The sequence below is a fragment of the Argiope bruennichi genome, chromosome 1, assembly GCF_947563725.1.
Source record: "Argiope bruennichi chromosome 1, qqArgBrue1.1, whole genome shotgun sequence".
In the NCBI taxonomy this organism is placed as follows: Eukaryota; Metazoa; Arthropoda; class Arachnida; order Araneae; family Araneidae; genus Argiope; species Argiope bruennichi.
The window spans coordinates 30,757,980-30,773,567 of NC_079151.1; the positions used below are offsets into that span (position 1 = coordinate 30,757,980).

Below are 15,588 nucleotides of genomic sequence, written 5' to 3' on the forward strand. Positions count from 1 at the left end.
TTATATAATTATTGACTGGAATTTTCCTGGATATTTTTTCAATGTATATTTAATCTTTCATTCATTTTCGGTCAAAATAAGTTTAAAAGTTGATTTTTGTTTTTCTTGATAACTATGACGAACATTCATGGCCTTTTTTCTTACTTTAAAGAATATTATGTTGCATAAAATATAATTTAAAAAATTAATATCTTCGAATACGACGTTTGATTTCAAAAAAGTTGGTTCTTTCAGCCTTTTTGGGGTGAATTTCACATTTTACTAAATTTGAAAAGTCATTCCATATTTTGTCTATAATTCAAATTCAAATTTAAACATTCAAATCTCCGTCAGACAATAATTTAAAGCGTTGCCAGAATATATAAGTAATTGTAGCATGCGGTAAGTAAGTAATTGTAAGTTAAGTTATTGTAGTTTTCTTTAATCACTTATTCTGGAATCGGGCATGGTAATAAACACTTCTGATTCAAAGAAAACTGCTTCATCGGTTTTGAGGATGAAAACAATTTTCTTTCTGGATACAAAAGAAGTATCATCAAAGGAATTTTATGGCCTTCTGTTTATATCGTTCTGCAACCTCGCTGGAAACACCTCAAGTATGGGGATGAGAAGTTCCCATGTATGTAAACAGTTTCTCGCTTCCTCGTGATAATAATATATCATTATTAAATATAAATAATGGTGTTAAATTAATATAATGGTGTTAAAAATAAATAATGGCAGAGCATTTATTAAATATAAATAATGGTGTTAAATAGAAATAATGGTGTAGAGCCGAGCGACTTCCATATCGATGTCGAGGAGTACCTCCTTTCTGAGAAGTGAGCGTATGTACCGTAATGTAGGCTATTTTGCCTTCACCTTAGTTCCCGACTATGCTGATGTGGCGGATCGACCATTGAGCGACGGGGGATTGACCCATCGGGGCGAATTGACCCCGATGCATTATCATGGCGGTGGTACCTCGATTATTTGATTCTGTATAGAATACCTAATAATTCCCTACTGATAAACATTATATTTTATTAGTAATGATGCATATATCTCCCAGTAGGGCTTATTTCCATCAGCATTTACTTGGACTTTTTCTTCATTTTTTATTTTTTAAAGAAAAGAAGGGGAATGGGAATTTTTTGATGGATTACCCTTGGAATAAGACTGCAAGGTCTTAAATTTAATGGGGGCTTAGCAATACGATTTACAATGAATGAAATTCAAGTCCCCTCCCCCCAAGCACTAGGAGGTCCCCTTTAATGTCTGAGCGGAAAACCGCCACTTGATGTCTCAATGCTACTTGCTTATTTTATAAGATGTAACATCATTTTCGATTAAATTTGATTGAGAATTGGAAATTATTTGCGTAAGAAATTTATTACTGTATCATATATGATCAAAAAGAGTATAATGCAGTGAAAGAGCAGAAAAACGGAAAGAATTCGAGGAAAAATATTTAATTTTGTATTATTTATTTTTTTTAATACTTAATTTCATAAAAATAAAGAAATATATGATGACACAACAATTCTATGAGGATTCAACTTATATTTATGATTAATAATGTATCTTAAGGATTTTCTTTTAAAACAAATTTTGGTCTGCAGCTTTGCTTAAGATTCCCGAGTGTCAAGTCTATCAGAAAGTCTTTTAAAGGAATGAATAATATTAATTATTCAAAATATTTATCGCTTTTGCTCGTTTGAAAATTAGATTCAATATACTAAATTATCTTTCGCAGGCTTCTCATGCAGAGCCGAATTATTAAATAGGCAAACTACCAAGAGACCCACAGCTCAGAGAGAAAGGCTGACTGTCTCTAGATCATCATCATTATTATTACTTAGCAGTATTTTCAAATAAATTTAATTTATAAAAGTGATGCACTCAAACTTAGTCAAATAAAATCAAGTATTACTAATACAGTAAGTATTCAAGCATAACAAGTTTTGGGAACATTATTCTATCAGCATTCGTAATGAATTATCGTATGCAAATTTTATATTATTGTATATTGTTTTATAACTTTAGAAAGGTATATTGATGTATAATTTAAAGACTGTCTAATCAGATGATAGAAATGCATTTTAGATTTTTTTAAAAAAATATTGTCATTTTTTAAAAACTTAAAATTTTTTTTTTAATAGGAAAGATACTTAAATCGACTTTCTTGAAAATAACTTGAAGCTTTACCGAAAATAGCACGAATTATTTCAATTTATCAACTACTTAAAATTGCGTATAGAGAGGTTAAAAAAAATCTATAAAAAATATTTAACTTCAGAAAGAGAAAGAAGACACCGCTATTTGAATCGTGACCCACGGGAGATGTCTCGTGGTCATGCTTGAATTGTCTAAAAATCCCTCAGAGGACTTGATCTGATCGTAATTATGACCCTCAGTTTCCGAAACCGAAACTCTATCAAGAAGCTATCGCAGTCTCTCTTTATCCTGAAAGTTGATCTTACAATTCTAAGATCATTTACTTAAAGATGCAAGGTATCAACTTACAAGTAAGGCTTCTATTTTACTCGATCTCTTTAAGGATAAACTGAAGAAGGGGGGGGGGTTGAACGAAGGGGGGGATTTATTACCTCCCTAAGTAACTGCTCTCACTCTCTCTTTTTCTTTTGATAGGCCTTTTCTCCCCGCTAAAGCACGCAAGATTTTTAAATCATCATAAAAGTTGATACTAGTTTCAGAAAAGAAACTTGCAGTAAAAGGATTTAAGGTTTTCCGAAACGATGAACTTATAATTTGCAGTGTATTTGTTTCTTTTTATTTGCACTTCTGTAGGCACAAAGAAGTGTGGACCGGGAAATTAATTTAAAGAAATCTATGATTTATTTATGATCATATATTAATTATCTATGATTCATTAATATTTTCATGGCGAATATTTTTAACTACGTACTTTCTTTTTCCACTCCCCCCCTCCCCTCCCCTCCTTCTCCCATTCTGGTTCTAAGCTTAGATAGATTCTAAGTCTAGGAGAGAAAAAAATGCATATTTTTTTGTAAACGTTTCCTTGAAAGCCTCGTAAAGCAAAAGAACTAAAAAAATTTTTTCTTCTGTATAGAAATTTATTCCATAATTTGAATCTTTATGAAAATAATATAAAAAGCAAAGTTCCTCTGTTTTAGATGAATGTACAATTACTTTTGGAATCAGATAGTTTATATAACAGAGGCATCTGGCTTATGTACCTTTTCATAATAAATAAATAATTATCTTTGTATCTACTAATAACAAAGATGAATACATGTGTGTACGTATATGTTGGAACTCTACAGGCCAAACTATGGATATAACCTATCGGATATGGCACAAGTATGCCTTGGAATGTGGGAATGTTCACCTCGATGTGATTTTCTTTTCTTGAAATTTCAAGCAGAATTTTAAAGATTTTTCCGCGATAACATCCAAAAATATTATTGCACAAAAATAAACTTCACATTTTTTCAAAATTTAAAAAATTTCCATTTTAATGATACCAATTTAATAATTATGCAAATATTTCCAAAATTTTGACAATTTTTTAAATATATATATATATATATATATATATATATATATATATATATATTTGCTGAATTACTAGTAATAATTACATTGTTATCCTAAAATTCAAACCGTTTCAATATTTCATCAAATGTTACATTGCATGATTTTTTTCCATAGTTAGCAAAAAAAAGAAGGATTGTGTTTAATATCCGTATTATTTACAAAAAGAATAAAAAAAGTGAAGTTACAATATCGCGAAATTTAAACGACCGATTAACTATACATTTACATTTTTAATAGAGCTATGTTATCATGGGATTGATTTTTATTAAAAAGGTTCATGTACCCAGTGAACAGAACATACGTAAGACCATCAATGCGGCTTTAATATGTGATAATCTGATTGATTTATGGATATGAATCTCTATCTAAAAGATTTAAATGAAATTAAATATAACTATATCTTTGTGGAACCAGCTGGTCTTCAAAAGCGACAAATCATATTTAACATTAATTTCCCTTTCTCAGCTCGTAGTGGGAAAACTCATACTAAAAAGCTTGACAGTAACAGTAAAAACTCTCATATACCGAAGCCACCTAAAATGATAAAGCACTTCAATTCAGAGGTATGTTCGCATTTTCATCTAAAAATGAGCTCAAATATATAGAATAGAAATGTATGTATCCATTTCTGCTTTCTGTACTCATTACTAGTTGCTATATCAGCGGTACCGTCTGCATGTATCCATTCTGTATATATAGTGTTGTCAAATTCGACCGACAAGTTAAGACTGCATGTATCCATTCTGTATATATAGTGTTGTCAAATTCGACCGACAAGTTAAGACTGCATGTATCCATTCTGTATATATAGTGTTGTCAAATTCGACCGACAAGTTAAGACTGCATGTATCCATTCTGTATATATAGTGTCGTCAAATTCGACCGACAAGTTAAGACTGCATGTATCCATTCTGTATATATAGTGTCGTCAAATTCGACCGACAAGTTAAGACTGCATGTATCCATTCTGTATATATAGTGTCGTCAAATTCGACCGACAAGTTATGACTGCATGTATCCATTCTGTATATATAGTGTTGTCAAATTCGACCGACAAGTTAAGACTGCATGTATCCATTCTGTATATATAGTGTTGTCAAATTCGACCGACAAGTTAAGACTGCATGTATCCATTCTGTATATATAGTGTTGTCAAATTCGACCGACAAGTTAAGACTGCATGTATCCATTCTGTATATATAGTGTTGTCAAATTCGACCGACAAGTTAAGACTGCATGTATCCATTCTGTATATATAGTGTTGTCAAATTCGACCGACAAGTTAAGACTGCATGTATCCATTCTGAATATATAGTGTTGTCAAATTCGACCGACAAGTTAAGACTGCATGTATCCATTCTGTATATATAGTGTTGTCAAATTCGACCGACAAGTTAAGACTGCATGTATCCATTCTGTATATATAGTGTTGTCAAATTCGACCGACAAGTTAAGACTGCATGTATCCATTCTGAATATATAGTGTTGTCAAATTCGACCGACAAGTTAAGACTGCATGTATCCATTCTGTATATATAGTGTTGTCAAATTCGACCGACAAGTTAAGACTGCATGTATCCATTCTGTATATATAGTGTTGTCAAATTCGACCGACAAGTTAAGACTGCATGTATCCATTCTGTATATATAGTGTTGTCAAATTCGACCGACAAGTTAAGACTAAACGTTGTTTGCGATTCTATATTCTATGGTAATTTTTCATCCTCTTAATATCTCCTGTCGTCCATCTGTAATTTTCGGTCAAGTTCGACAAATCTAACTGCATGTAAGAAAAATCAAAATGCATATTATTTTACATCGCAGTTTTTAAATCCGTATATTCAACCCTTTAAAATATTTTAGAATTCTCAATTTTAATTTGAATAGTAATTAATTGATTAATATTAAAGATTTTGGAAAACATAAATTATAAGGTTGGTAAAACATAAACTGCATAACACAAAATTTAATATTGTCAGAAGCAAGCGAATGATTAAACCAGTCTGTATTAATATTAAGAATAAATGTGAGTGTATAATTAAACTTCCATTTGTTTGTTCAAATCTTATAAAATTCCATATCTTTAGATAAAAGAAATTTTTGGAATAAAATTCAACTTATTTTACCACGGAAGTCATAATTTGTGCACGAGGAAGAATATCGATGATAAAGAAATGTCTATTTACATCGCGGCACAAGAGCAAAGAAACAAAAAAGTTTCGTTTCGGTGATTTTATTAAGAGATTTTGATAAGGATTTCTTTGACACGTGCGGACTTAGGTTTCTTTGAAAGGTAATGTGTTAAGGGTTTTTATCCCTTCATTTGGAGCGTCATCAATTTTTTAGAGAGCGTGTTAGAAATAATTAAGTAAAAGAAATGAGGATCTGAATCAGGGAATACGAGATTTTAGAATGAAGTAATATGGGCTAATTTATGATAAAAATGAGGCAAAATTTATATTGAAAAATATCATTATATATATATTATACCAGATTTGCATTAACCCCTTACCTGCCGAGGATAACTTGCGAGATTCGGTCAGCAATGCCCCGTATGTATATACGTATATAGTTGCGAGACGTATATATACGCCAGGGGCAGTTAAAACATTGACTTAGGGAGACGTATATATACGCCAGCGGCAGGCAAGGGGTTAAAATTTGTTTTGCTTAATTCAAGTTCCGTTTTCTTGTTCGTAACTCAGCAGAGTGGGAAGTTTAAGAAGGGACTTTTTTAATTATTATTAATATTATTATTATTAGATAACCTACTAAATGGACAATAACACCAAATGAAGATATTTTTGTAAGCGCATTCCGTATCTGGCAATATCAAAACTTTATACTCGGGTCTTTTTTATCGCTGCTCGAATTATCAAATAAGGGGTTGAGGTTATAGAAAATTAGATTGGGGGTCCCTAATCAGTAATTAGGTGCTCCATAATTTTAGAAAGATCGGAGGCCTCAAGATTTTTTTAGGTAGTTTTAGGACTATCTGTGTTATATATTATGTTAATATATTAAAATATAAGTGAATTAAAATCATGTATAGTTTAAATTTTGAAAAATTAGGCTTAGGATTTTCTTTCATCATTTTTTTTATATTGGAATTAATTCTCTCGAAGGCATTCTCAATTAAATGTTTTGTTATTTCAGTTTGTTGTTATATGTGTTATTTGCAAATAAGTTATATAGAAATTAAATTAAAATTTAAATATGTATGAAATATCAACAAAATGTAAATATTTTTTGTTAAATTTGGAAATATCATTAACATTCTTATTTTTGTGAAAATATTTCTGAAAAATAAGAATGTGAATTTCTGAGTAATACGAATACGAATTTCTGAAGAATAAAATTGAAAGTAAAATAATAATTATGCCTTCAATGTTATGAATTCAGCTGAACAGCTTTTTGCTCTTTAATAAAAATGCTTTTTTTTTTTCCTTTTTTTTATTAAGGATTCGAATATTGAAAATCTAAAATAAATTTGTTCGAATCATGGTAATTATTCTAATTCTTCTTTTTATAATGTTCATTCTTTATAATGTTTCATTTATTTATCCATTTTATCTTAGTGCATTCAGTGCAGCACATAGAACTTTATTGAGAGAGAGAAAACGATTTTTTTTCTTTTGTTTTCATGCAAGAGAAAGTACAGAGCGACATAGTCAACCTTTTATTGGATTTGGACCAAATTTTATCAATTTAACTATTTAATTTTCAAGCAATCATATTTACTTGCACTTAGACAGTCAGACAGAAAACATATTTTGATTGAATTTCATTCAAAATATGTCTGATAGAAATCTACAAAATTGGTGTAAACACCACATATCAAATTTCTCTGTCTAACTCAAAGCGTTTTTGAGTTATTACATTCACAGAAGCAAACATAATTCCAAATTCAGAGAGATTAAAAATGCACAGATTCGTCAAAATTTCAATTCTTTTTTCCCAATACATTGTAGATAAGAAAGTAAAAATGAATACCAACTACCTTCTCATCTTTTCATAAATAACTTATTTTGGATTCTATAAGTGAAAAGTCGATTGCTTGACGTTTAATTAGTGCGAGTTTCAGCTTTCGAAATGTTGCGACATCGTATTTCTTTACATAAAAAGTGGAGTTTTGTGGAAAACCGATATGATTGAGTGCAGCATTTTAATTGGCGCAGAAACTAGTGTACAAAGGTTCGAGTATTTGATTACAGAATGCAAAAGCAAAGTCAACCATAAAAACGATGCATATTTATACCGTAACTAGCTGGAGTATTCTCCCCAAAATTTTCTCGCTTACTCTCTAATAAAGGTGTTATAACAGAGAATGCCATGTATTGCATTGGCGTGAAATAGCTACGAAATATTAGCTTTTGGCGTGATTTTATTGGCGTATTTTACTTGATTTTTTGGCGTATTTTTACTGAATCTGTCCTGCCATCGTTGGCGATTAATCCTCTGTATGCGGTTAATAGTTTCCAAACATCGATTTTGCGTTTTAGACACGTTTTTTTATTTGATTCAAATAAAAATATGACACAAAACTGCAATTAAAGTGACAAAATCCCATATCAAACATGATATATTTAAGTCATTGCGTTTTTGAATTACCGTGTGTATGCTTCTAAAAGTACAGACGGTCAACCTGTTAGATTTAGCTCAAAATTTGATAGTGTCTTCATTATAAATGTTAAATCTGTGTACCAATTTTTATTTATCTAGCCCTCTTCATTTTGTAATTATCGTGTTAACTTATATTCGAACGACCGAACAGACGGTCTTTCTCTGAACAGATTTTACACAAAAGTTGACAGAAATCTGCAACTTTGATGTAAAGACCTTATACCAATCTTCAACCATCTAGCTCAAAGCTTTTTTTGAGTTATCTTTGTTACAGACTGTCATTTTCCAAAAATGCGTTTCGAATTCAGGGAGTTCTAAAGCATGGCGATTCACCGAAATCACAAGATCGAATTTTTTTTGACGATTACGATACTATCTCTATACTACGTATAAGGAAAAGTAAAAAAGATAACTTCTATGAAGATATAATGTCCTAACTAAACGAAATAAAATACAGTTTAATGAATCAATAATTTTATTTATTTATTTTATTTTTGTTATAGTTGCAATTACTTCAAAATGTCTCTAATTTAAATATCATATATGATTTTAAGTATTTCATGTATAGAGATCTCATTTACATTTTTTCATAAATATGTAAAACAGTTTACATTATTATTAAAGAAAAAATTTCAAGGATATATTTTTATAAAATCCAAAGACCATAAAATGACATATTTCTAAGTATAGAAATTCAAATAATAAATTTAAATAAAATATTTTTATTATTAAATACATTTACAATTCAATTGAAACAAAATTCATTGAAAAATATTAGTTCCATTACAAGTACGAAACCTTACTTTAAACTAGGGGCCGTGGTGGCCTGGTGTTAAGGTCTCGGCTTCGGAACGGGAGGGTTTCAGGTTCGAGACCCAATTCCACCGAAGAACCGTCGTGTAAGCGGATCTGGTGCACGCTAAACGTCCTCCTTCTGGTGTGGAGAGAGGAGTGCCAGCTCAGGTGTCATCCGATCGCGGTTCAAAATTACAAATCCCGTCTAAAAATAGCCCTAGCGTTGCTTTAAAACGGGGCGTTAATATAACTGAACTTACTTTAAACTAGTGCTTAACAGAATGAAAGGAAAAATGCAAGAGACAAATACGAATTATTTCTTAATTACATTTATAAACAACTTAACTGGAAACATTGTTTCATTAATATATTTTAAATTACACTTTTTAAGCTTGATTTCCTTAATTCCTGCTATGCACTAAAATTCTATATAAGCTTCTATCTTTCCAATTTGTTTGTTCACAGATTTTTGCAGTTGAACCACTTACAGTGGAAAGACATGTCACGCATGTCGAAATACTTTTATCAAAGAATCGCCAACGACGGGTTATACACATCAGCAGGCAATTGTCACAAAAGTAAAAATGATGCTCGAGACTAGTTGACTGAGAATATTTGCTGGAACACAGTTTATAGAAAACAGTCTTAGAGCGAAAACTAATTCATTTAGAAAATGAAATTCTTTTTCCGATTTCTATAAGGTATCGGTTACTTTGTGTGGTCTCGCTGTGGCTACAGTGGATTGTTTTTGGCAAGTGCACCTGTGAATTTCTTGCCACCACAAGTGGTTATAAATCAATTTTCGTCTCTTTTATATTTTGATTTGATGATTTAGTTTATTAATAATGTGTTTTTTCTGAATATATAAGTTTTTTTGTACTTTGAAAATTCTCTACTCCACTGCATTTAATTTTTTTGGGTTTTTGTTTTTGTTCTTCCAATCCAACAGAAATCAAACAAGTTTTTCTTAGTTAAATTTTTGAACCTCAATAATTTAAGAAGAATTCTCTTTCAAGTATGGTTTGGCCAAGGGATTGTGCCAACCAAATCATAATTATTTTCCACAATTTCTAATAAGACTTTTTTTTTTCAATATTTTAATAAAAACTTGGTAATCCAATTTTTGGATACTTCTTCCACAAATTCTACTGAATTACAAACCACATCATTCAGAAAGATGTGCAATTCCAGTAAAATAGAATCATATTCTTTTTCTTGTAGGAGCTTGTAATTTACAACAATAGAATCTCGGAAGTGAAGACTTTTCTGGAAAATACAGAGTGTCCGAAGAGTATGGTTACACTTTCAAAAATTAATTACAAAAGATGAAACGAAGAATTCACTTGTGTCTTTCTATTTCCCATAAAAAATATCAAAGTTATTTTTTGGATGACATTATTTTATTGCGCGATTTTAATGTGCGCAACATTAGTTGCTCGCAACACATCTAGTCTATACGAGATTTCTAGCCACATTGTATGAAGCATTGCAGGATCAATACTCAGAATTGTTGCTATAATTCGAATTTTCAGGTCATCAGTGTCACGAATTAGGGATTAGTAAACAATGGTGTTATGTCTGGAGATCTAAATGGCCAGGATGATGGACTTCTTCCCATCCATCGACCGGGGAACTTTGCCTCTAAAAATTTTCACACTTACAAACACTAATGCAGCACATACTGCTGGGAAATAATATAGGGTTGAAAGTTCCCTATTTGTGAAAATGCGAAAATTTCAAACATATCAAGTTAACTGTCAGAGCGGACAGTTACTTTGGAAAAGAAAAAGAAAATGCCCAATAATTCGATCATACAGTTAATCATATCACACATTTACTTTAGGAATATCGCTTGTTCCCTCCAGTACGGTAAGAGGATTTTCTAATCTCAATGCGAGTATTGCGTAGGTTAGCCAAATCTGATACATGAAACTTTGGTTCATCCAAAACAATTCTCACCATATTCCATTTTTTTGTACTTTTTTTGCAAATGTTAGACGTAAAGGCTTATCATCAGGCTTTAATTCAAGCAACAATTGAAGTTCATAAATAATTCTAACTTTTTATGGATTAGATCATGTATAATTGATCTCAGTATTTGCAATTGTTAAAGAACGTGGCGAATCGAGCCTTTTATTCGTGTAATATCATCGCAGCGTCCGTTAGGGATAAAGATTTTGATTTTGACAATACATTAACTTTCATCATAAATCCTCCATACTAAACATAAATATAGGATTTCGAACTTCAATTGTAAGTAGTCCGAAATTTACATTGCACTTGTATTGCAACTTTAAATGCGATTAACCATGCTACAAATTGTGCTCGTTGTTGCTGTAAAGCCATTATGAAAAGATAATGTTGCAAAGCGGAGCGCCATCTAGTTCACATTTTATTAAAAAGAAACTAAATTTTTCTTTATGAAAAATTTAAAAAGAACGTAATCTCTTTCTTTTGATAGAAGTACTAAGGGAAAACAAACAGTTCAGTTCTAATTAATCCGATACTGCTTCGTTCCTGGGTAAGTGTTCAGTTATACACAAGCCCATTTAAAATGTTATAAAAAGTTTTAAAATGTGGAAAAAATACATGAGATATTTTATTGGCTTAAACTGTTGAGTTGGCTTTTAACAATAGGCCTTTAATATTGCACCGAATATATTATCTGATTATAAGTGGAGATAGGGTAAGAAAGGTGGAACATCGATTTTCCCCCTTCCAATAAAATTATTAAATTTGAGAGGAAAAAAATTTAAGATTGAAAAATTATAAATATTGGAAAGACCTATACAATGAATGAGCTGTTTAAAGTTAAAACAGTTTAATTATATCCGAAATAAATTTCTAAAAAACTTAAATTTGGAATATCTCATTCCACCATCCCGATTTGAGTGGAATTCCATTTAAAGATGTGTTAAAGAAAAAGAAATGCCTAGTAAAAAATTTTAAACTGATATCAGTACTACCTTTCAAAAATGTAACTTTTGTCGAAAAAAAGTTTTAAAAAAACAAAACAAAATAATACTAATAATAATATTAAAAAAAAAATGTTGTTTTATGATTTCAGATGGTAACATAATTATCAGTAAAAAGTACTAAAAAAAAATCTCACTTAGTGGAGATTGGTTTCTTAAAGATGTCCAATAGGAGTGTTCCCGAGCATAACGGGCATCGGAAAATCGCTGACTATAAATGAGATAAAATGTTCATTTCAAATTTAATTTTCTCCACTCTTTTTGTCTTCTTTCCTTCTAAAATAGACTCCTATAATTCCATCTAAAATCGCACAGCAATATTTTTTTAGAATACGACTTTCTTTAGTTTCACTCTGCAAATCGAAAAACTTGGGTGTAAATTTTCACTTATTTTTCAAGGACTTAAAGAAAAAGTGCTTACTGTGGAAAAACCTATATAATTTATGAATTGAAAATTACACTTCAAAATTCATTTCATTTAAAGTTTATAAATAATATTAATATATCAATGAATAGGAATATAATATGCATATTTAACAGATCTCTATTTTTAATTTAAATTTGTCAATTCCAATATTTTACTCAATTTCCTATGCTTTATTTATTTATTTTGGAAATCAATTATTCTCGCAGTTTAAAAACACAAACAGATTTTTATTGATGGCATTAAATACAATATAAATATACAGAAAATTCAATGAGTACACATAAAAGATGTTGTAGTGTCAAGTTCATAGAAAATAAATATATACAATTGAGCATCAATAATCAAGTAACAGAAACAATCAAGTATTTACAACCAAACTATACTCTCACAACAAAACAGACATATATATACACACACAAATGCAACAAAATAATAAAATACTTTATGAAGATAAATATAATTACAAAAGATTTTTACTGATTACAAAAATGAAAATATTGAATCAAAAATTTTTAAATGCAAAATGATTCAATCAAAATTTTCATATATTAAGAAAAAGTAAGCAAACTTACAGAAAATAAAGTTTTATTAAATTTTGACAATTAGTAAATATAAAACTTTACAATAGTAAAAATAAATTACTCAGCTGAATATGAAGCTTCTACTTGATTCTCAATGTAATTAGATTCAAGAGAAAAGTTTTGAAAAAATCAAGTTAGTATATTCATCTAAATATTGAATAAACTTGCAATCATATTTGCAAATTCGAAAAACTAAAGACTTGTATGAAAAGGATAATATAATAATTTTTAAAAATGAATAATGATCTATTTCAAATAAGAATTCAGACTCATTGATTACCATAGATCAAAAGCATTAAGTAGAGCATAAGTAGGCTCTCAAGTAGAACATAAATGATGACACATCAATCCTATTTAGTTTCATCACATTTGTTGTCTAAAAGTTCTGACAGATAGAACACAAAAATTATTAGTAAATAAAACAAAATACCATTTATTATGTGGATTGTCCAGAACAATATCAATTACAAAATATATACAGAGACCATCATTTCAAAGAAAACTAATAGGTTAAAAATATAATAAATAAAAAATACATCACAGTAAATTGGCTGTTTATCAATATTTTAATATAAAAACAATTTTGTGAATCTGACATTGTTTATTGACAGGTTAAGGTCTTGCACCACAAGAATTACTAACCAAGTAGAAATTTTACTAACATAGATATTTTGAGTTTCCTCAAATAGTGATGTAATTCAACATTCACTACCTGCATTCAAAAATTACAGAAAAGTTCTCAGAAAAATTTATGCCATTTCCTTAAACCTCTATTATTAAGAATGTATAATAGATAAACAGTACAGTAAGATTTAATTCTTTTCGAGCAATAACTTACCAAATGTAGCAATCTGTAAAATTTTAACTGCAACCCCACAAAATAGAAACTTAATTCTTCTTCACAGCAAATAGTTTAATAGTAGGTGACATTTCAAGGATCTGATGATGTGACTGTACAGTGCACTTTAAGATTAATCACTGATTTCCACTAATATAGGATTAAACTAATCATAAAAACAGTGTTGCTCAAAAATCATCAAAATAAAAACTGAAACTTTTTTTTTTTTCCTAAGGGCATAATATTTTTTCTCAAAATTTGCAAAGACATCATTGTTAACCAAGGAATAATACTAGTACCTGGAATAAAAAGTTTTATTGGCAATTTTAAAAATAGGTTTTTACTTCACACCATCGGAGTTAGTCAACTCAAATATGGGCTTTAAGCAAACACATTTGACTTCAACATGTAATTTACTAATAAGAGAATCTCACCATCTTCTAACAAAATTTTGTAAATTTTTTTTATAATGTAGCTTGCTGTTAGTAAGATTAAAACATACATTTATAAAGAAATTTAATCTTTTCTAACAAGCGACTAATACTATTAATAAACAAAATAAGGCAAAAGTAATTATTTTCAACAAATAATTATGAAAAATATATTTAGAAACATATTTACATCAACACTTTTTAAACTGGAGGTTGCTCAGAAAAATACCACTTTTGTGAATTTTTCACAGGAACTTTCAAAACAACAATTTCTTTTTAATCTGCATTAATCAATGCTCAATAGATAGATTCATTTTCCAATTTTTGAGTTGAGAAAGAAAGTTGTTCATGAAAGCTTTTCCTCTCCTCTATTCTAAAAGGTATCATAAATGCCAAAAGAAAAAAGAAAAAAAAAAAAAAACTTGATCTAAATTATGTCATATGATTAACTGTTTTTAAATTGATCAACATTTTTATTTTTTAAACCTATGAAATTTATGAGATATCTATACAGTTCATCTCTGTGTATACATGAAGTTCCATTTCATGAAAATAATAAAAAGTGGATAATCATTTAGAAAATGAATGGACCAACAGAATATACTATATGGATTAAAACTATAGGTTTTAACTATGGCATTTTACTTAATAAATAATTTAATCAAAGGTGCAATTAAATATATTTATCATAAACATGTTCAAAAAGGTACATTCACAAAGAAAGAAACATAAGGATGGCACTGGATTATTGATGCTCAATTCTAGACAAATAAATCTCCCTTTGGCCAATGGTAAATTTTGTTACCAAAATTTCATGCTTCAGATGGAGATGAACACACTCTGAGACCTTGACCAGTTGCCAAAAATTCACGAAGCTCTGTGTCCATTTCTTGATGATGATGAATTCTGGAATCACTAGAGATATCGGAAGGAGATTGAATGCTATCATCTCTTGACAAAGAAGTATCCATTGGTTCTGAATCAATGTCTACAGGAACCGCTTTCTTAGGATTTTTAAGAATTGTAGATGATGTAACCACTGAGGTTGGTTGATATGTAATTCCCATAGCCTTCCGTAAACCTTTCACACTGACAACACTTTCTGGTGGCAACTAAAAAAGAAGAAAGAGAATATCCATCTGTATTAATTTTCAACACATTTAATTTTACAATGTACACACATATATAAAACACTAATGTACATAGCACAGAAATTGATCTCATTACTTATTACGGAATGGCAGCAATCAAATGTAAGCATATCAATGCATGAAAGTTTCATCAGACTGCTTTATTCAGCAATTTAACAGCTACACTTAATTCAACACTTAGAAAATGAAATAAAATTATTATATTA

At 29.7% G+C, this 15,588-nt stretch overlaps 1 protein-coding gene across 3 annotated transcripts in view; it reads right to left on the reverse strand.

Moving 5' to 3' along the window:
* Nucleotides 1–13,028: 13,028 nt before the first annotated feature.
* The window catches only part of LOC129964064 (bromodomain-containing protein 7-like), a 29,608-nt gene continuing 27,048 nt past the window's right edge, over nucleotides 13,029–15,588 (reverse strand). For all 3 annotated transcript variants that reach the window (XM_056078755.1, XM_056078748.1, XM_056078740.1), the window contains one exon: nucleotides 13,029–15,343. In XM_056078755.1, the coding sequence (XP_055934730.1) occupies nucleotides 15,044–15,343 (300 nt within the window). In that variant the 3' untranslated portion in view covers nucleotides 13,029–15,043. The remainder of the gene's footprint in view (nucleotides 15,344–15,588) is intronic.